The sequence below is a fragment of the Oryctolagus cuniculus genome, chromosome 5 (genome assembly GCF_964237555.1).
Source record: "Oryctolagus cuniculus chromosome 5, mOryCun1.1, whole genome shotgun sequence".
NCBI classification, from domain to species: domain Eukaryota; kingdom Metazoa; phylum Chordata; class Mammalia; order Lagomorpha; family Leporidae; genus Oryctolagus; species Oryctolagus cuniculus.
Genome location: NC_091436.1, coordinates 24,557,351 through 24,579,138, shown reverse-complemented (window position 1 = coordinate 24,579,138; position 21,788 = coordinate 24,557,351). Strand labels below are relative to the sequence as shown.

Below are 21,788 nucleotides of genomic sequence, written 5' to 3'. Positions count from 1 at the left end.
GGGAAGAATGCTCTAAGTAGCTTAATACCATTCATTGAGCCTGACAAAATCTGAAGTCACCTGTTCATTTCAGTGCCTTTGGATCTTGTTGGGAGGTGACACAGTGCCTTCTCTTTGCGGTTTTAGGGGCCACTGAATTTATTTTGTGGTTATTTATACTTTTAAGAACTTTACTTTCTTTAAACTCAGGGAATTTTAGGAAAATCAAGCCATTTTTCCTGTCTTAAATTTAAATAGAATTTCCAATGAACTGTTGTGATACACCAAATACATCTGAAACTCTTATGATCTATGTTTTAGATTAAATGCCAAATGCTACATTTTATCTTAGGAAAATCAGGTATGTGTTCTGGAGATACCAAAGACAGTATGGAGCCAGTAAAATGTGTATGTGGAGGATTCTTGGAAGCAAATCTTGGGAGGTTCTGGCTGCGGAGAGCTACTACTCTGCCTTCCTTCCCAGATGCAAGAGGGGAAATGGGAACTTAGACATCCCAGAGCAGTGTGTTCCTGTCCACAGAGTACCCTCCGTCACCTTCTCATTTCTCTGGGTCCACAGTAGTTCCAGGACCTCAGTCTGTGTGACACTAACAGCCAGGTGCCCTCTGTGATCCTCATCAGAGCTTCTCACCATTTAGCCAATTGGCTTCTTGGATGAGCAAATGAAGTCAAGGCTTCCCTTTCCCTGCCCACCCCCACCCTACTTAAAGGTAAGACAAAAAACAAACAGGCCTGTGGCCCGAAGGGGCATAAGTCTTTCTGAAGAAATCCCAGTAAGGACTAATTAAGTTTCTAATTTGTTTTAAATGAATGGTAAGTACCACTGTCATAGAACTGGCTCATGGCAGCCCTGAGTAGACTGAACTCTGGTAGCCAGTATTCTGATCCAGACATAGGAAATAAACTAAATACCCTCATAGAAGGATTCAGAATAGTACATGGTGTTTTTAGAAATAAGCTCTTAGTGGTGTGAATTAACTGAAACATATAAGGTCCTACTTTAAATCGTAACTTCTACCCCCAGAAAGCAAAATTTTGAGAGATCAGAATGGCAGTTTCTGTGGGGGACGTAATGACCAGGAGGGGGCGTAAGGGAGCCGGAAACGTTGCAAGTATAATGTGGGAGTAGTAGTCTCAGTAAAGCAAGTGTAGGTACACCAAAAATCAGTCAAACCATATTGCAAGATTTGTAAAGTTTATTGAATGTAAGATATATGTTTATGAAAAGTCTAAACATGAAAGACAAAGGAACTTAAAAAAGGTTAGGTTTTACATGTTAAAAACTCATTAATATCAAATTCAAGAGATAGAATACAGGTATGGTTACATTGAAAAATAATTGTTTGAATAAAAGCTAATAATGACTTAAACTGATGAATTACAAATGCGCATACATACTGGTGATTACAAACAATGCTTATGAACTTAAGCAGCTTGAGTAATTTAAGCTAGCATAGCAAAGCAAATTCTTGTTTAATATATATATTTAAATTCCAGTAATAGTTTCTTAAATTCTTGCTAAAAATATAATCAGTATTAAAGTCAGCATAATGTCTTTGATGCCTGGATTATATGACCACTTAACCTGGTTACACAGTGATTTTTTTTTTCTGTCAGATATAGTTGACAACCAGTTTAGTCTTTAAGATAAATGAAGTGATAACTCACATTGCCGTATCATGTGGAAAATATTCAAACTACATTTAAATGTTTTTAAAATGCATGACTCTACTGCTCCATAAGGAATTATTTCTGCAAAACTAAAGGTTGGCTACGGTAATAGTAACTAAACTACGTCCAACCCTGAAGGTAGAAAAAAATCCCTGAAAAGAAATACACGGCCTAGGTGTAATATACCATATAAAGGGAATTTTCTTCTTTAGAACAAGTCTCCTGACTTGGAGAAATCCAACTCTTTCCATAGTTCCCCTACTAGGCAGTGCCACAAAAAGTTATCTCGTGAACATGATTATGATCATGGCTTATGATTAAATTCAATATGACAAACATGGATATATAGCAGCTGTCATGGTGGATGTTGGCTATAACAATACTTGCAGTTCTATTAAAGTACACGTGTCCATTCAACGCAGTACAGAGTATGAACACGCAGGGCAGATTGGCACGATACATGCAGTTTGAGAAATTCTTTTCTCAAGCCAGTCGTCAAGGAATAAGCCATATTCCTAGTCCCATTTTTCCCAAATCTTAACTTGTATTATAACTCATGTTTAAAATGCTCGCTAAGACATCCTCCAGAATAAGAAAAATATGCTTTCAAAAAACAAGTTATCTGAATGCATGATGGAAATGAGGCAGGATAGCAGTGCTGGTGCCAGCTGTGAAAACATGGGGGATAGGAGGCAAGGGCAGCTGGCCCAAGCTCACGGTGCCCATGGCTATCGGGGGTTCCTGCTGCTGCTGCCCCAGACAGTTTAATCTATGGGGCATAGATTCCCCAGGCCCAAGGGTGATAGTGTTATTCCCAAAGGCATTTTGGGGAGCAGGAGGTGGCAGCTGCCAGAAGCTCAACAGAGAGGAAATGTCCAGGGAGGCAGGAATTGTTATGTTCACAGCATCTGGAGGCAGCTCCTTGGGCAGGTTTATTTTTCCTGCACCTGCCTTCATCATATCAAAACCTGGACTGAGCTTATGAGGTGACTGAGGCTCTTGCAGAGGCAAGTCCTCATACATGTTGATATTGCAAAACCCTTTAGTGTCTGCTTTGAGGGGCATGTTTGCAAGTGGCGGGTATGAGGTAGAACCGGCATTGTACTTGTGATTCTGAAGAATTGGAGGAGGAGAGCCCGGGGCTACCGATGGGTGCATGGGCACAAGGGACTCTGGCAGCTGTGGCATTGGTTGGGCGGTTTGATCTGGGGGGCCGAGGATAAGGCCATGGACCTCAGCCGGCATGCTACCTGCAAGCCCATCCTGGGCAGGAGCTCCTATGGGGAAAGGAGACAGGGCAGCAGCCTTCAGCTGAAAGGAAGGCGAGATGGTATGGAAGGTGCCCAGGTAGTCTGCGGCCTGCAGACTCTCTCTCATCAGCTCCTGCGAGTGGGTCTTCTTGGTATGGCGAGTGAGGTGGTCTTTGCGCCCAAATCTCTGGGCACAGAACTGACACAGGAAGTCCTTGCATCCTGTGTGGACCACCAGGTGGCGACGCACATCCTTCCGGGTGTAGAAGCATCTCTCACAGTGGTCACATTGGTGCTTCTTCTCCTTGGTCACCGTGTGGGGCTTTTCTTCAGCGTGGGATTTGAGGTGGTCGAGCAGCACCTCAGTGCTCTCTAGCTCCAGAGCACAGACCCCACAGGTGAGGTCGCCACTGCTGGCCGCATGCAGGGCCAGGTGCCTCTTGTAGCCCAGCATGGTGTGGTACTTCTTCCCACACTCCTCACACCCAAAGGCCATTTTGTTGGGGTCGTGGGTCTGCAGGTGGTTTTTCAGGTGGTCCTTCCGGTTGAACGTCTTCTCACAGTGAGCGCACTGGTGAGATTTCTGTGGCGAATGGGTAGCCATGTGCCTAGGAACAGAAGGAAAATTGTGGAGTAGAGAGTTATTTTTAAGAGCTGAAGAACAGTTCAACATTTTCTGTGGATTCTGATGTAACTTTCATTGTAAACTACTCTTCTATTTTTCCAAATACAAAAAAAAAAGTATTAAAAAACTAAGTGTTACTCAAGGCATAATGCAGTTTTCACAATCTATCATAAAGGTTCTTCAGAAGAACATTTTTCTCAGATTTCCAAATACATTTAAAAATATTTTTCATGAGGGTATTAAATGGGTACTAAACACTCTAGGAATTCCTGAACTTCCAAAAGTGTGACCTAATTCGCCCTCCTCACAGAGTCCTGCAAGTCCCCATTTTACATTACTGTTCCAGATGCAATTCCTGTGTGCTCTTTTAAGACAGAAATTCAGTCCACAGATGGGTTTAGTTGGACCCATTTTTTTTTTTTAAAGTGGTGAGTTTATCATCCTTTAACTTTAAAAAGGTTCATTTTCAATAACGGAAACCCCAAGTACTATGTGTGTTTCTTTAGGTGTATTGTCTTCAGAAGCTACAGCTCACCCTGACAATTTAACTGCAATTGCACACTTTGAGCTTGTGGCTTTGAACACAAAGGAATTTCTAACAACTCATTTCATACAAAAGGATCTCCTTTAGGCACTGTGAGTCAGATGTAGACCTACACCTTTCACCCAGCCTTGTACCCTATCTTGTCCACTCCTGCTCCTTCTCCAAGGTGGAACTGGGTAAAGGGTCTCTAAAAGCTGGTCCCCACTAACAGACTGGAAACCAGTTCAAGAAATATAAAGCTGACCCAAAATCAGGTTGTTTTCTTAAAAAGAAAGTAAAATCTCTTATCTCCTTCCTGTCCCTCTTTACAAAGAGTCGCCTGGTATGTGCCAGGGATAAACAGAAAGGGTAGTTCTTTCTCTTCCCCCAGAACACCACAACTTGACACGTGTAGATTATGGTGGGTGCTGTAACACAAGAACAATGCTGAGGGACAAGAACCACTGCGAGAAGTATCTGACAGGTCTGAAATACGCCGGCAACTCTGCATTCTCAGTGCATTTAAGTCACTTCATAGGCTGCAGAAAGAGCTGTCAGAGCACGTTGGTGAGAAAATGGTCACGTTGTTCTACAGGATATCCCCATTTATAGTGCAGAATACAAGGGAGGGGTGGAGAAGGGAGCTAGCTTGCAAACCTGGTATTCAGACCTTTCCTATTTGGTCCGTTACTAGTGTTTAGGACCTCAAAGCTCTGTCCTGAGTCTCACTATTCTTGCTTCTCTCCCTCCCTTTCTTGTGGAGGATTTTAATCCAATTTGACTTCATTTATAAGCAATAGGCTTAACAATACCAGATTAACAACTCCGGACCTGGTACTTCCTACTCTTCGGTTTTCTACTCCTGTACTATCTATGAGTGGGCACAAGTTGACACAGACCTTGAGCATTAAAACCTTTCAAACTTTATCTGTTCCCTCCCTTTGAATCTGCATCTTTCCTTTGCATGGCATCCAATTCTCCCCGTTAGTTTTTTCTTCTACTTATTCATTCAACAGTTCCCATCTAGAACATCAGCGTTTTATCAATGAAAATATGTCAACAACTCATTTTCTCCCTTCAACTTCTCGTCCTTCCCTCCAAGTTCATGAAACCACTCATTTTAGGAGACTTTATAGTCAGCACCAAATGCCACCATCTTTGGGAGTCAACTGGGTCATGTCAATGGCACAGAGTTCACTAAGGTATCCAAGCACGGACATCAGTCTGCCCTGCCCTTCACTGTCTCCATCTGACTGGTTTCATCGTTTGCCTTACTGGGACCCATGTTCTCTTTTCTGGGTAAGCATGTCACTTTTTCAGCCTGACTTTGGAGCTCATGTTACAACTGTTGGGAAATGGGACAGAGTGCTGGTGTTTTATTGCTTGTTTTTTTTTTTTAAACAGCAAAATTAAAAACATGCTGTCATCTACAGTCTCATCCTCTTTTCAGAGATCTCTGCTCAGGTTACAGTGATGAGAAATCCTGAAGGCTACAGCAGGCAGGGCATTTCTGGCAAACCATACATGGCTTCCCTTGTTTACTCCCTACCCAAACAAGTAACCTCCTTTGAACATCTACCTCCTAAATATTACCTGTCTTCTTCAGTGCAGTTTACCACAGCAAACACGGCTAATTCTACTCACTCAATACTCTGCTGGCTCCACTATCTTTTCCAAATATTTTTCTCTTCTATGTGTTTCCATCTTTGTCCATATAGTTACAGTACCCGCAACATGGCTCCACTGACCCCAAAACTGTTTTCAGTGTTTAGAAAAGTGTGCTTGCTGTGTATACATAAACTGCTTGATGCAAAACAGTGAGCCTTTGCAACAGAACTGATTCACATGGTAGGCATTCAATACTTCTGTTTATGACAGCTGGAGAGTGTCCTATGGACAGAAGACATGTGAACTTTAGGATATCTGAGCATTTATGAGCTTATTTGAAAGTCAACTTAGTATCTGTAAAGTCAGTCTTAAGGGCCAGGAATGTAATTTATCTTTTTTCCCCCCAAGTCTTTCAAGTGTCTTTCTCCAGGGACATTCCAAGAGTTAATAGTGTGATCTATATTAATACCACTGAGATGGGACGTCTTGCTCGCTACTTTTAACTTGTCACCCTGGATTTAAACGTGAAGAGCTTCAAAACGAAAGCTTCAAAGTTCATTCCTTCTCACCTACCTTCTTGACATCACCCTGCCCCTTCCTCCAGAGCTACCCTCGATATTTGTGTAAAGACAAGGCTTATGGTTTTCCCAGAACCTCCTCTCTGCTCAGCTTCTGCTCATTCTTTGTCACAGCGTAAGACTGTGCCCTTCTGAGGAGCTTTCCCCGGTCTCAGCAGGGAGTGAAGAGCAACTTTCTCCACCTGCACAGCTCTGTCAAAGCATCGAGGGTGCCTTTTAATTGTATCTGCACGACTACCTGCCCAACAGTCTTTTTTTTTTTTTTTTTTTGACAGGCAGAGTGGACAGTGAGAGAGAGAGACAGAGAAAGAAAGGTCTTCCTTTGCCGTTGGTTCACCCTCCAATGGCCGCCGCGTCCAGCGCGCTGCGGCCGGCGCACCACGCTGATCCGATGCCAGGAGCCAGGAGCCAGGTGCTTTTCCTGGTCTCCCATGGGGTGGAGGACCCAAGTACTTGGGCCTTCCTCCACTGCACTCCCTGGCCACAGCAGAGAGCTGGCCTGGAAGAGGGGCAACCGGGACAGAATCCGGTGCCCCGACCGGGACTAGAACCCGGTGTGCCGGCGCCGCTAGGCGGAGGATTAGCCTAGTGAGCCGCGGCGCCGGCCCCCTGCCCAACAGTCTTAAGCCTGGTGTATTGTAGGTGCAAATGCAGTATTTCTGGAAAGAACGAACTGACTTTTCACAGCAAAACTATCACAGAAAACCACAGTAATCACTGGAGATACGGCTTTGAACAGTCCCTAAAAGGCTAAAATGCATCCCCATCCTGCACCCCGCCCCCTTGCAGTGAATGTTCTGAGCGCTAGAAAAGCCATTTAAAGGTACTTGGAAAAGTGCATCCCTTTTCTAAAGCCTCTCACCTCATCAATTTATATCTGGAAACAAAGGCTTTGCCACAGTCAGTCTGCAAGCACTTGAACGGCCGCTCCCTGGAGTGAGAATAATTGTGGACAGTGAACTTCTCCAAGGTGAGGAACATCTTGCCACGTAACTGGCAGGGGAATGTGGCTATGGGCTTTGCTTCTCTTACTTTCCTTTTCTGACGTGCTCACTATAAAAGCTGTGCCATTTAAGCACAACTGGAAGGAGGGTGGCTGGGCACATCATTAGAGTCCCTGCAGCTGGACCCCAGAGGAGGGCGTGGGCAACATCGTGGGCTGGGTTCTACCTCTCTTTACCACTAGCTTTGCCTCCTGTTTTCCCACATCCCAATTTACATGCAGTCTCAAGCTGGGTGCAGAAAGTCGGAGGCGCAGGTCAGCAGCAGAAAGGTCATCCGCATCACTAGCGTTAGGGCTGGGGCACGTCCCTGGTCACCAGACTGTCTGCGGAGAGAAGGAGGAAGAGGTTCTAGCATTAGCCATTTGCAAACAACGCTTTCCCTCCCGTGCCACTTCAGGACCAACATGTCTGGTAAAGGGTTCTTCTGCAGCACAATTTGCTACCCTCCCGTGTGCTTTGAGAGAGCCTCCCGCATATAAATCCTCCCACCTGCGCTGCTCCAGAGCGGCACAGTACGGAGCACGCACTGCGCTCTGACGGCCCGTGAAACACGCTCTCCTTTGTGATAAGCACAGCTCTTCCCACGGAGTCCCTATCATCTACTTCAAACCATGACTGCAGGTCAGTGTGAGGCTCAGATGACTGATTCCAAGATGAAACACCCTCCCCTCTCAGTGTGTTTTAGTGTTTCACAGGGACATAAACAAAAATCGCTCCAGCTTATTCAAACCACGGGCTTTTCCTCTCCACTTGCCATTAGCATAAGTTGTTGCTGACACCTGTTTAAACTTCCAGAGGATGAGAAGAAATCATTTGTATACACCTAAGTGAATTTGTTTGTAAGATCACTATGCACAAGGATCCATACAAACAAAATGCCAGTGAAGCTATTCCAGTGGCACTGATTTCTACGGAAATAAAGCTGATGGTTCAGGTAAAATCTCAGGCTTCACTCACACTGCAGGCACCATCCTCCAGTAAACGGCTGTACTCGTCTGCTCCCCTTTGGTTGGGAGCCATCTGCTCGTGCCCCAGCCCCACCTTGAAAGGCTAGTCCAACTACGGTTCGTTGGCCACTTCCAGCAGGTGGGCTGCTGCCTTCTCAAACTCAACCTGTCTCAGACCCAAACGATCATCATCCTTCCAACCCAGCCAAAGTCACCAAAAAGCAGGCTCTCCTTGGTCTGCCAAAAGACCATCATTTGAGGAGTGTTGGGTATCCAAGGCAGTATCATGAACAAAGCAGTGGGACTCTTGATAACTACAATCCTGTGCTTCTCTCAGGTGAGTGATGCTAGTTTTTCAAGTGCCATTACTTAGAGAACAAGTTAAGCATCCCTAACTGGAAATGAGAAATCTTATATGCTCCAAAATCAGAAATGGTTTGAGTGCCGCATCGAAGATACAAGTAGACAATTCCACACCTGACGTCATGTGATGAGTTGCTGTGCATTCAAATACAGGTGCATTCAAAATACTGTATAAGATTACCTTCAGGCCACGTGTATAAGAAACACATTAAGTATATGCAAATATTCCAAAATCTGAAACGTTTCCATTCCCAAACATTTCATATAATGGGTACTCAACCTGTACCATATACTTAAACACAAGTGAGTAGCCTTTTCTGAAGGCTGCTGGTTAGTTCTGGGCATCTAGTTAGTTGACCAATCACAGCATTCCTTAAAGCTCTATTCCCTGCCATCTTTCACTTATTGCAAGCCTGGCTTTAGTAGGGGTTAATTTTCACTTTTTCAGTCATTTTCAGATAAAAAAATCGAGTCTAGCTTGGTAAAATTTTATTGTAATAACTCACATCTTTAAATATACCACAAGTACAAAGACAAACATCCATTTCTTTTCTAATTGTTAAATTCCTCATCCTCTGTCTCAGGTGTGTTTCATATCTAGTCACAGCCTGAAGCACCAGCAAAATATCCCTGTTGGTCTTGCCCCACCTACTTGGAACCTTTAGCGCTGACTTGGGCTCTTTGACCCAAAGGTTTGGCACTGGTCCAAAGCAGGAGACATATGCGCGTCCTCAGCCAGTATCTTGGCTCCTAACCTTCTGATGTTCCTGATTTCTAACTGTGTGCATGACCTTGTTCCTCTGGGCTCCCATCCTGGCTCTACCCAAACCCTTCTACCCGGATTCCCTCCAGTATTCCAGTTTATGCCTGAGCTCTACCTTGAGGCAGCCCCAACAACCTTGGCCACAGCTGAAACAGTTCCTTCTAGGAATTCTATTGCGCCTGCCAAGTTTGTGCTGCCAGATCTCATGATCTGTCCTACTTCTCACCCAGCCAAAGTCTGGCCATAATTCTGGCCCAGCTATAAAATACACCCATTCACTTGAAGTTGCTCTGTGTTCTTCCCAGGTCTATTAAACAAGACAAAAACATACACAGCTTGTGAAGTTTACAATGCATCTTTCTTCCCTTTATTGGAGAAATCAAAATAGCACTCTTCAGTCTGGAGAAGGAGCTGAGGGGTGGGAGGGTTTTCTTGCTTTCACCTACTTGTCAATTCCCTGTATCTACACTTTTTAAAATTTTATTTCAGTAAAATTATTCTGACTTATGCCTTAGGAGATGACCAAGATATCCAACAGAATGTTCTGTGATGATGGGAACGGTGTATATATAATCAGCTACTGCTCACTCAAAAATGTTCTGAGAAACTCGTTTTTACTTAGCCACACAGCAAGGGCTGCTGTTCTAGATAGCACAGGCAGATTCTGAGTTTCCATTAAAAATCATGCTTTCTCTGAGGTCAACGCGGCTATCAGTTCACTCTCAGGTGTTTTCCCAAGCATGGGAGGAATTGATGTCACTTGTTTTAATGAACACAGTGGAAAGATTCCCCAGTTCAAATTCTAGCTTCCCCATGTTAGCTGTATTCTAAGGTTTCTGTTTCCTCTTTTATGGTATTCACCTGATCTATTGAAATGAGCTGGACCTGAAAACTGGTTGTGATCTAAAAAGACACCGAGGCTGGTGCCGCAGCTCACTAGACTAATCCTCAGCCTGCGGCGCCGGAACCCTGGGTTCTAGTCCCGGTTGGAGCACCGGATTCTGTCCTGGTTGCTCCTCTTCCAGTCCAGCTCTCTGCTGTGGCGCGGGAAGGCAGTGGAGGATGGCCTAAGTGCTTGGGCCCTGCACCTGCGTGGGAGACCAGGGGGAAGCACCTGGCTCCTGGCTTCGGATCGGTGCAATGCGCTGACCATAGTGGCCATTTGGGGGGGTGAACCAACGGAAGGAAGACCTCTCTCTCTAACTCTGTCAAAAAAAAAAAAAAAGATACTAAACAGTGTTTCTGAAACACTGACATTGAAAGTAGAACCAGGTGTCAATAGGCAGTTAATGGTTTCTAAACATCTAGCTATGGAAGACACACATTCTCCCCTGTGTATAACACACCATCAGTTATTCATACTGGAAGGAACCAGTAGTGTGGACAAGGCACAGGCAGAAAAGACATAAGAGGCAGAAAAAGGCATGTACTGTGGGTTTCAGCAGATGTAAACCTCTGATCACTTACTGACAGACCAGAAGTACAAAGGAAAAATAACATTTCTTCATATTTTTAAAACTGCCCCTTAGCACTGGTAGAATTTTCTAGGCTCACTTTCCAGCCACTCTTTCCCAAGACTCTCAAGTTCAACAGTCCTGGACATTTCCCTTGAATCACCAAAGATGGTGGGTGAAATCAGTTTTAGACATGCCGTATCTTATTTAAAGGTGAGGCACATTTCCAACAACTTCAGTTTCCCCAAACGTTTCCTCAAAGTCCAAGAGGAAAAAGAAGTCTCTTGGACATTTTTATACTTACATAACTTATTTCATGAGCATCTTTTCCCAAGACTTTTTCTCGAGTTTTCCAGCACGTGTATTGAACACAGGCACCCTAACATAAATGGTGGGTCGAATTAATCATGATAATGAACATCCTTGAATTTCTTCAGGAAGTATTTGACTACAAACTCAAATTCACAAATACAACTCAATCACCATAGTTGTGTATTTCATAAACATGGGACTTGGAATACAAATATTTATACTGTTTTCATGATATAATCACAAACTTCCATAAAAATAAAACTGTTTTCCCCAACAGACTATAAATTCTTTATGGCTGAAGATCAAAGTTTAGCTATTCAAACAAACTGTGTGAGTATATACAGTATTCTCTCATCACCCTGCTCCTGGATCAGTACCGGCTGTATGCCGATTATTCCAGTCTTTGGTTGGAACCTGACACACTTTCTGTCCATATCCTTTAAACTCACTTATGATCGCTTCTGATTATCTGGCAAACTACCAGCAATCACTGTTCTGTGACCTGACATAGATTACTATTCAGTCTCAAGTACGGTACTATTTCAACACCTGTCACTCTGTGAAGATAGTAAGTCTAAGTCTTTCCCCCAAAACATCTCAGGACATAATTTTCAGTCTCCTTGATTCTAAAAATATAGAGTGAGTGATACAGATCTGCCAGTATGCCAAAGAAGGTTTGTGCCATCTGCTTCATTTTGCTCATACTGATTCTTCTGGGGTTGAGAGAGGATCCAACTGGAATATGAACACATATATAAGGCAACAGCCAGGGAGGACTGTGCTCCCTTGGGGCTGAGGGCATACAACAGTGGAGGGGAGGTCAGAGCACAAGTGTAGCTCCAGGACTTCCCCAGGGATGCCTAACACAATCATCTCACGGGGGACAACTGTTTCACAGCATTCTCAAAATAAACTGACTTCTGGCTTCTATTTGCATTGTCTCCAGTGACACAATGCAAAGCCCACCTCTGAGAGGAAATTCAATGTCCATGTTTGGTCTTCCACCAGGGCTACTGTAACTTCTTATTTTTTTACTCCACTCATCACAACTCCTTGTGGATAAGAAGGATTCTACTCCAACGTCCATTTCCCTCATCTTCAAAGACCTGGGATTATATATATATATTTTAAATAAATGTCTAAGGGGCCCTCTTCAAGTTGGCCTAACAAGATTCTGCTTCTCTTTATACTTGCAAACTAAGCAACAGTCACTAGTGGGAAAAGACATGGGGTAGTTCTTTATCTGGCTTTAGGAAGCTTGGAGAGAGGTTGCTTTTCTCACTATTCATTTTCTGAAGGACTTGGGTGGTAAGTCTCTTAACATCAAATTTGAAGAAAGTATTCAGAAACACCAGTAGGAGAAAGATGATGTGTAGAACCTCCTGGTGCTGCCTTTTATTATTATTGTTGTTGTTGTTGTTGTTGTTACTGTTGCTATGCATTATAACATCTGCTGAGTGTTGTACCTGAGTAAGTGACATTTCAGAAGAGCTGGGCCACATCATTGGTCCAAGCAGTAAAAACGGTGCTCGTGGACGGGCAGACCTGGCTGAAGAGGACAGATGTAGGGCTCTGGAAAGGACCCCACAGTGGTTTGTGGCTGCGGTAGCAGCCTGGGCTTAGAGCAGGGCTGCATAAGAGGGGCCCCGGTAGACTTCTGAGCCCCTGTAAGTTCTCTGGAATTTGGTGCAACATTAGAGAGCATGTCCACTGGAGCTTCGGTGGGGATGGGGTGGCAGTGTGAGACTGCAGCTTTCTTCACATTTTCTAAAGGGGCTTAGATTCAAGCAGGTTAAAGACATGGGCAGAGAAGAGAAATAAAATTCTTCTTGGTGCTCGAAATCCAGTCTGACTCTTCATAAAGTTACTGATGTTTCCTAACCCATAGGCCATATGTTTTGTAGATGCATTTTATCAGACTACACTAAAAAGGTTCAAAAAGATTCTGAAATTCAGGTAGTAAACAACTTACACAAATTTCATTTCAAATATAGAGATGATCAACTATGAGGTCCTGTAATGTAACTAGAGACGACTATCTATGAGGTCCTGTAATGTAACACAGGCCTGCCTTCCTACACAGGGCAAGCTGCCCTCCAAATCACAGGAGTTCATTTGCCACCATCCTTGAAAATCCTCTATGGAAATCTCTCCCTCACTATGATCTTTAGAATCCACTAACTTCCAGAATGCCTCATTATTTGGAAGGAGCTTGCCTGGGATGAACAGGCAAGCTGGACCCACAGGCCAGTCCCCTTGCTGTGTCAAGGTGATGAAGGCATTAGCCATTTCCTCAATGTGAATGTGACTCCTTTTCCTGGATGGCCTGAGACCCCCAGTCCATCAGGGAAACACTTCCTCTCCCATCCCCCTCCAAAGTCAGGAATGAATTCTTCCACATGGCTGGGTGATTACTAAAAAGTCCAGTAAACACCTCACCTTCATGTCTTAGAAACAGTTTGTTTTTCTCTAGTTTATGCTCATTGGAGGGAAGCGCTGACCACCCCACCCCTTTGCTGTGCTCTGGGGAAAGCCACCCTCACCCAGCATGCTGAACAGTCACACTGAGACGCGATTTTATTAACCTGGTGACTAAGCTCTTATTTTCTTAGAAGTGAGGCCTAAGATAAGCAAAAAAGCCACAGTGAAATTACTTTTATAATGGAGAGAAGATTAAGAGATCTGTGCAGTTGGTTGGCCGACAGCTCTAGAACATCAAACCTATACGCTCACATAAAATCTGAAAAAGGACAAGGTACTTTCGGTTCACAGATACTGTAATATTTAAAGACGGTCTGAATAAAGGCATGTAGTGCCAGTCTTCCCAGAAACTCCTCTAAAAACAGTATTAATGGGATTTTTAAAAACCACAGCCTAACATAACAGAAAGCAGCAATGAATTTTGGCAGCAGAAAGTAAGTAAACAAGCTGTCCTGAGAAAGCTGCTTCCTAAGCCCATAATGAAAAGCTATGAAACAACCTGATTCATCTGGCAAAACTCAGCAAGTCACAGAAATTCAGGACACTAGATATCTCTAGAAGTGAGATTAATGGGAAAAAACAGGGCAAGCAGCTGTAATCCTACTGGTGAAGCCCTCAGGCCTCCTGTTGCCTCCTGGTCCCTGGCACTGGGACCTCAGTCTCTCCCCTCCCCACCCCTCCTGGCCCCTCCGCAGTAGGGCCACTGCCCTTCCATGCACTGAGACAAGCTCGCTGTTTTCTCCCTGTAGAGGGTAGGAGTGTGGGGGAATATTCTAAAACCTGGTGAGTTTCTCCTCCTCTTAGCCAAACAAGGCAACCAGGCCTGGACCCTTCAGGGCAAGAATGTGGAATCATCTTCCTAGGGGTAGCTAAGCTGGGCAGCCCAGGAGAAAACAAGCTACAGAGAAGGAGAAATGAGGTTCCTCAAGGACTCTCCTGCACACAAGACCTGAGGCTCTTGGTCTACAAAGCTCCTGTCAGCTTTTTGTCATGGTTGTACCCCAAAATTAGTAGGCACATAAGGGCTACCAGGAAGTTGCTATAATGAAAAACTCACACACACAACAGTAGAAAAAAAGCACTGAGGAGGGAAAACCAAGAATCTTTAGAGAGAAGAAAACTTTAAAAACAACTATCATTAATATCCCACAGAGAGGGAAGAGCAACCCTCAAAGAACAGGATTTTTTGTTTGTTTTACGAAAAAAACAACAAAAAAAGGCTGAGACCAGGACAAGACCCCTGGGGCTGGGACAGGTATTTGAATCAGTCTTGCTAGAAGTGCATCTGAAAATCTGTGGTTTCAATAAACTCCCTGATAAGTCTTAGACACCTTCACGTTAGATGATGCTTGAGGATGTCTTATTTTTACTGGTTAGCTAGACCTAATGCTCACAGCGATCTAACATCATGAGGTCACGTTTTGTAACTCAACCAGCAAAACACAGTAAAATCATTCATAGGTAAAGTGGTCAAAATATGTGTAGTTAGACCAAGAAACAGATGATGATTTTTAAGTTGACAAAACAGAGTATACTGTCTTCATTGTTTGTCAAAGTTACTTCTTACCACTGCCTCCATTAAACATTTCATTCTTATACTAGAAGTCATGGCCATAAAATAAGAAAATAAACAGAAATAAAAATAAGTACAACTGGAAAGGAGTAAGTCTTTCATTATTTGCAATTATCCACATAGGAAGCTCAAAAGAAACCACACGCAGAATGGAAAATTTGGCAAGGCATTCAGTTATAAACACCAAATTAACTGCACTCCTAGCTACCAGCAAACATAAATGTAATTCAAAATACCATATATATTAGCCGCCAAACAATCATATCTAAGCAATGTCCAGCAAAAGTTAAAAAAAAAATAAAGTAACATACAAGATTGTTAAGTCATGGAGAGGACATATGTATTTAAAGATACTCTTCCTTAGGAATTAACAGATTAAACTAAATTGTTTTATGGTGACTTATACATGAATAAAAGGTAAATAAAGCCAAAAAGAATTATTAAAATTCAAGATGGATGAGGAATGAATGCTGTTGTCTGCAGAGGGATCAAGGAAGTGATCAAGGGAGATCAAAAAGGTTTCACGAAGAAGTTCAAGTTGAACTTGAGTCTAAGTTCACCAGGTATTCAATGGGAAGGTGGTAATTTAAGATTGGGAAAATGAATCAACATGGGGCATTTTTTAAATGAGGAGTTCAACAGGATTTGGGATATGCAAATATAGGGTACAATGGACAAATAGGCTGGAGATGCACAAGAGTCCATTCTACTAGGCAGAAGGTGGACTTTTTTTTTAATCAGATTGATTTACTTACTAAATCAAGGGCAGCCACTAACTATAGGTTTATGTGGTGGAGTAAGGGAGCAGAAAATGCAAACACAAATAGGCAGAAGCAACGGAAGAGGCATATCATGACTATGACCCTCCAAGAGCCATAGAAAACCAAGAGATACCAAACTACCAGGGAAAGGATGACCCAACCTTTGGTAAGCAATGGGCTTGTCATCACATGATACTTGTGGTGCTGGCAGGGATATAAGATCAACTGGGAGAATGGCAGGACCTGGGGTAGCAGGGCCATGCAGGCCTCTCTGTCCTCAGAAGTAGTAAGCTGGCCTGCAGGAGGAGAGGACCGGTATAAATGACACCCTGGAAGCAGACCAGCTGGATTAGGACTCGGATTAGAGGGAAGAGGTGATGGTAGTGGCAGAGATGGGAAATAAAGATGAATCCCAGAAGAAAAATACAGCCAAAAAAAAAAATAGAGCTATGTGTTTGTTTTTAGATATGTTGAGTTTAATGGTGCCCAACAGACATTCAGGGCAGCAAGAACTACAGCAGTCAGTCTCTGGGGTGCTCTCCAAAAGACCAAAGAGCAGTGACACCCTTGGGCTTCATGGAAGAGGATGCTATTCTGAACTTGGCTTCTTTGGGCTCTTCATGTGTGGCCTCACATCCTGTCAGTAAGCTCACATGAGCAGCCTTGGTGAGCTGTGTTTTTCCTCTCCAGAATGGTTAGGTAAAGAGCGTTAGTCCTGGAGGGAAGGGGGCATCTGCTCTCTTTACAGCAGGCTGCAGCTAGGGGAAGTCAGAGGCAGGCTTGTGGAGGCACACAGCTCTCAGAGCTCAAAGAAGGGGGTTGCTTCTGCCTCTATGTTCCCTCAGTTCCTTTGGTATGAGACAGTGCAGTGACAGGTTTATGGTGATGAAATAGGCAAAATGAGAATTGTATCTGGGTTCAAAAAACTTAAAGTTTCTGTATAATTTCTGAATGGTGATAGTACAAACCAGACTCCAAGAGCTTAAAAGAAAATCTCATTAAACAAACAATAAAACCCTTTGGTTGCCTAATCTTTTAGAAGGTGGAGTTTTTTACAGATGAGTCTTCAAAAGAAAAAAAAAGTATTTATTTATCTGAAAGGCAGAATAGCAGAGAAAGAGATATTTTCCATCTGCTGGCTTCACTCTCCTAATGCCTGCAATGGCCAGGACTGGGTCAAGCTAAAGCCAGGAGCCCAGACCTCCATTTGGGCCTCCCCCATGGGTGGCAGAGACCCAAATACTTAGGCCCTCATCTTCCGCGTTTCCAGGTCCATTCACAAGGAGCTGTACTGGGAGAAGAGCAGTTGGAACTCCAATCAGTGTTTCAATATGGAAAGCTATATTGCAAGCAGGGGCTTAACCCACTGTGCCACAAGGCTAGCCCCAGAGTCTTTTGTTGTTATAATTTGTTTAGCAGATCCAAGTCATCACCTAACCTATTTAGTCGTGTGGCCATGGACTCCGTGTCTCCATGGAGGCAGAGTGAGGGAAGTGGGGAGAGAAGAGTAGACATACCAATAAATTGATCCCAGCCAGAATGGGGGTGAAGCCCTGAGAAGCCACAGGAAAGGGCCAAACCCATGAACATGAACTGTAAAGAGCCACAGAAGTCTCACAAGAGCCAAACTACCAGGAGGAAAGGACGCCCCTGACCAGGGAGCCAGATCCATCCCCGCAGATGTGCCTTATCTCTGCAGGTCTACAGTGACCCAACTGCCCTTCCTCATCACACAGCATGGGAGCAAGGAGCTGGGACGGCTTGGGTGCCCCACATGGTGCCAACGCCTTCTACTCAATGGGTTATTGAGCGTGAAACCCTTCCAGGAGAAAAATGGGAAGCAAATATGCTTGCAGACTCTCCACCCTTCTGCTTTCCTCTCCTCTCTCCACCATGCACGCCACTGTTGGACAGCATCATTTAGGACGAACAGGCAAATGGCTACAAATGTACAGAACAGCCATGTGCACCCAGAGAGGCAAGCATTAAGTCCAGGGCTGGCTCTCAAGCTTTAAGGTAACTATTAATGAAGACTCGACATAGCCTGGCAGCGATGGGGAGTGGGGAGCGAGCCCTGAGATCCAAACAAAAGCCTTTGCTATTAGGAGAGGATTTTCTAATCGTTAAAATCAGGGATGGGGACTGTTCCTTTGTGACAGCTGAAAACAGATCCCCCTCCTCCCTGCCTCTAAATCCTCAATGACTCTCCTTTAGGGGCTGCTCCCATAGCTGACAGCAGTGACCTCTTTGCTTAAGACTCTCAATGTAGGGCACAGAGGACCCAGGACTCTAATTAGCAGCAGGACCTATTGTCCCAGGAAGGTCACCATTCTAGGGGAAAGAAAAGCCTGATTTCTTCCCAGGAAGTAGCGAAGGTATAAGCTCATAATTGTGAAAAGAAAGAAGACCACGCTAGTCACACAGACGGTGGGAAGCCAGATTGGCGGGCTACAATCACTTGTGGGAACCTTGAGGGCAGTGAGTTCTAGGAAGGATACCCAGCACGAGGGTGCGCTGCTCCATCGCAGGATGACGATCTAACTGCACAGAGGCCGAGATGCACAGCAGTGTCTGTGCAGGGTGCGGACTGGGCAGTGGGACGAATGATAGTAAAATGTGTGCTTTTCTACTCAGGCTGAGACTAGGAGTTCCCCAGTTGGACAAAAGGGAGGGGGCAGAAGAAAGAACATAGGGAAGCCCAGAGGCCTGAGCAGTGCAGGGTGCTGTGGAATACACGGGGTGGTGTGGCTGGGGTGCAGGAAACAGTCTACGGGGCAGGGTTGGGGAGGAGGCCACAGTCGGTACCTAACCACCATCGAATGCACTGGGTGGCAGAAAGTGGGTTTATCCCACAGGAAATGGGAGCCAGGGTAAAGTGAGGCTGTCTGGTCGACAGGCCGTGTCACAGAGGAAGGCTACAGAATGGCATTTACCCTTGCCCATGGATAACTGGCTTGTGGGGAGGAAACAGCTAATTAAAAGGTACTGCTCTGAAACGCTAAGTGGTTCCTTTCACAGGCATGACTCAGGGCCTAATATGAACACCCTGGACACAGATGCAATGCGTGGTTTGACAAGGACATTGTACACGGTTTAAATTTTTCCCACAGGGCAGGATCTGGAACTTTAGTGAACCATGCACCCGGATGGCTACGTGAGAGACGTGAAACTGTCGCGCCTGCTCCTAAGTGCTCTCTTCTTCCTCCAGAAGCCTTTTTGCTGCCCAGAGCCATTCGGATATTGATAACATCATTCACAGGCCATACCAAATTATCAACTTAAAAATTAGCCTGCTAGAGATTTATTGAATTTCGTGTCCTGCCTGCGGTTGCCCTGGCAGGACCAGACCAAATGATCTCGTGGGCGGGAGGTTCCCCACCCCTGCCGTGGGCCTTATTTTATTAGACAGAATGACTGCAGCAAGCTTTAAACGACGATTTTTTTTTTCATGTCACATCCAACAGACCAAATGCTGCAAAGCAAATTGTTCCTCCAGAATACTTAATTTGACATAGAAAAATATTATCCCTGGATCCCTTACAATTATCCCTGCTTTTAATTTTCGCTTTTGGAACTGATAGCATTTTATGGGCTTCCACTTTAAAGCTGCATGGCCCTGACAGACAAGGCGACTTTTCCAGGCTGCTACTCTGGCTTCTCTGAAAGAGTGAGAGGAACTATTGAGGAAATGGGGGAGAAAACTGAATGAGAGGGGAACACTAGCAAGCAGGGCCTCTTCTCCTTTCTACCTTAAGGCTTTTCTCTCCCCCATTCACAGCTTTCGGCCTTTTGTTTGTTTAACAAACCATTACAATCATACCCAGTTCAATGCAGGCAGGAATGTGAACTCTCTAAGTAGCTGTCCTTGGAATCCACATGTGTGGTCCATCCCCCAGCCCATCCACAGGCGGCTTCAATGTGCTGCTCAGTACTCCTCCCGCCCTGGGGGCCAGGCACCTTGCTCACAATGAGCCCCAATTTCCCACCGCTGCATGCTTGCTGCCCCTTCCCAGTAGCCTATAGCAATGCCTCAAGTTGCGCTTCCTACCCAGCTCGCTGGGCCATTGTACTGTCTGTCCTGCTTGGGCTTGTCCCTTCAGCTCCTGAGACAGATGCCCCCGCCCCCACCCCCACTTGCTTTTAGCCTGTGGACTTACCACGGAGTACTGGCAGCCACATTCCAGGGTCTTACACCCAGAATTCCCTTGTGGAGTATACTGTAAACATAAGATAGGAGGCAAGACTCTCCCTCCCCCACCTCCCAAACCTAATCAGAACTGCTGGTGCTCTTCCCAGTTCCTAGCAGTTATGCTGGCTCCGTGGAAACACATTTCAACTTCTTGACCAGCAAATCAAAATAATCTTTAGCAACACTATTATACCCCAGTATAAATAAAAATATTACTTAGAAAGGCAATCCAGAGTTTCAGTTGGCTCATACGGCCCATTCATGCTATTTTCTAATAATCTCCATCTCACAGTCCTGTGAGATAGGAAGAAAGGCATCTTTATCTCATTTGATACATGAAGAGACTAAGGCTGTTCATTGCACACAAGGCCTAGTGAGATACTGCAACTACCGTGTGGTGTACTACAAAGTACCTAGCATATAGCGAGTGCCCAAGGGTGTCTGCTTCCTCTAATACCGTTCCTGACAGCCAGGAGCTGCACACAGGTACTCTGACCTAAGCCAAGTGCTCTTGCTACTTCTCCTTTCCACCCTCCTAGCCACACTGTCTGCACAAGCTGTGAACTTCAGCAATAGCTTTGACTCCACTCTCTCCAGATAAAGCCTCAGAATGGGGAGGAAGAGTGCCCCGTGCAGCTGAGATGTGAGCAGTCTCAGGCTCCCCAGTCACCACCTTTCAAAAAGCACGAAGACCCTTGACACATGTCTTAGGGATACAAGCTAGGCGTGTAGTCAGGCACAGCGTTGGAGCTTTCCAACCGAGGTACATGGAGGTCAGCAGGAAACTCCACAGGTATTGCAGGGTTGGGGAAGGGGCAGCAGATTCCCCGAAACCCGGAGAGTGCGCCAACAACTTAGCAAAAGAAAAGGCAAAAAAAAAAAAAAAAAAAAAAAAAAAACTATATCCTGTTCTAAAACATTTTCTTGTTTAAGGTGGAAATGCATTTCTTCTTCACTAGAACCTTTTAGAAGTACCCCGAACCTCTAGCATGTTCTTGACTTTGCTATGTTTCCAAGCAATGATTAATACACATGCTCAAGTAGAAATAATTTAACAACTTGCACACCTACTGGGTGACAGGACACATCCACTGCGAGGCAGGTCCGGAGTCCTCCCACGAGTCTGTCGGCAGATTCAAACCTGTAAGAGACCTTGCACATCTTCAGTGAATGCAACTCAGAAAGCAGTCCCCCATCGTGCTAGAACCTGGGCTCTGCTTTTAGAACACATGTACGTAGACACACACACACACACACCACTGGTGAGGGGCAGAGATTTTTCTACTGTTTCATCATGCATTTTAATAGATGATTTTACTTAATATCATCTCTTGTGTCCTACTTGGAACTGGATTAGAACTCTCAAGTTTTTCCCTGCTTTCTGCAAGTAAAAAAAAAAAAAACAAACATGAAATTGCTTACATAAAATATTCAAAACATTACTCAGAGGAAATGATTTTTTTAAACCAACAGTATTAAAATACCAGAAAACAGGTATGCAAAGTGATGCAGTAACAGAACCTGAAACAAATTATGAATTGGGAGAAAGTCAGCACTATCCAGTTGGCCCTCATTTTCGATAAAAGCTTGCTATAACTGTATTGTCTCCAAATTGAATATTCAATTCAATAGTTACTAAATCCAGCTGTGCATTAGGGTTAGCAGGGAAACCTTTTAAAAATAGAG

At 44.5% G+C, this 21,788-nt stretch overlaps 1 protein-coding gene across 3 annotated transcripts; it reads right to left on the bottom strand.

Annotated features, from left to right (window-relative positions):
- Positions 1 to 1,178: 1,178 nt before the first annotated feature.
- PLAGL1 (PLAG1 like zinc finger 1) lies at positions 1,179 to 21,302 on the bottom strand. Of its 3 annotated transcripts, none has more exons than XM_051855298.2 (4): positions 21,174 to 21,302; positions 7,475 to 7,582; positions 7,118 to 7,186; positions 1,179 to 3,529 (listed from the first exon to the last, which is right to left on the bottom strand). In XM_051855298.2, coding segments are annotated over exons 2-4 (1,311 nt in total). In that variant the 5' UTR covers positions 7,477 to 7,582; positions 21,174 to 21,302; the 3' UTR covers positions 1,179 to 2,289. The 3 variants fall into 3 exon arrangements, with proteins under 3 accessions (XP_051711258.1, XP_008261816.1, XP_069929574.1); XM_008263594.4 differs by having other exon boundaries at positions 21,170 to 21,297; XM_070073473.1 differs by lacking the exons at positions 7,118 to 7,186; positions 21,174 to 21,302 and having other exon boundaries at positions 7,475 to 7,578.
- Between the last annotated feature and the right edge of the window lie 486 nt (positions 21,303 to 21,788).

Bases quoted from the DNA above. Each gene is read 5' to 3' on its own strand.
- PLAGL1 (XM_051855298.2), bottom strand. The intron at 3,530-7,117 runs GTGAGAGGCTTT...TTCTGTTCCTAG, and splicing joins TCCAGATATAAATTGATGAG to GCACATGGCTACCCATTCGC.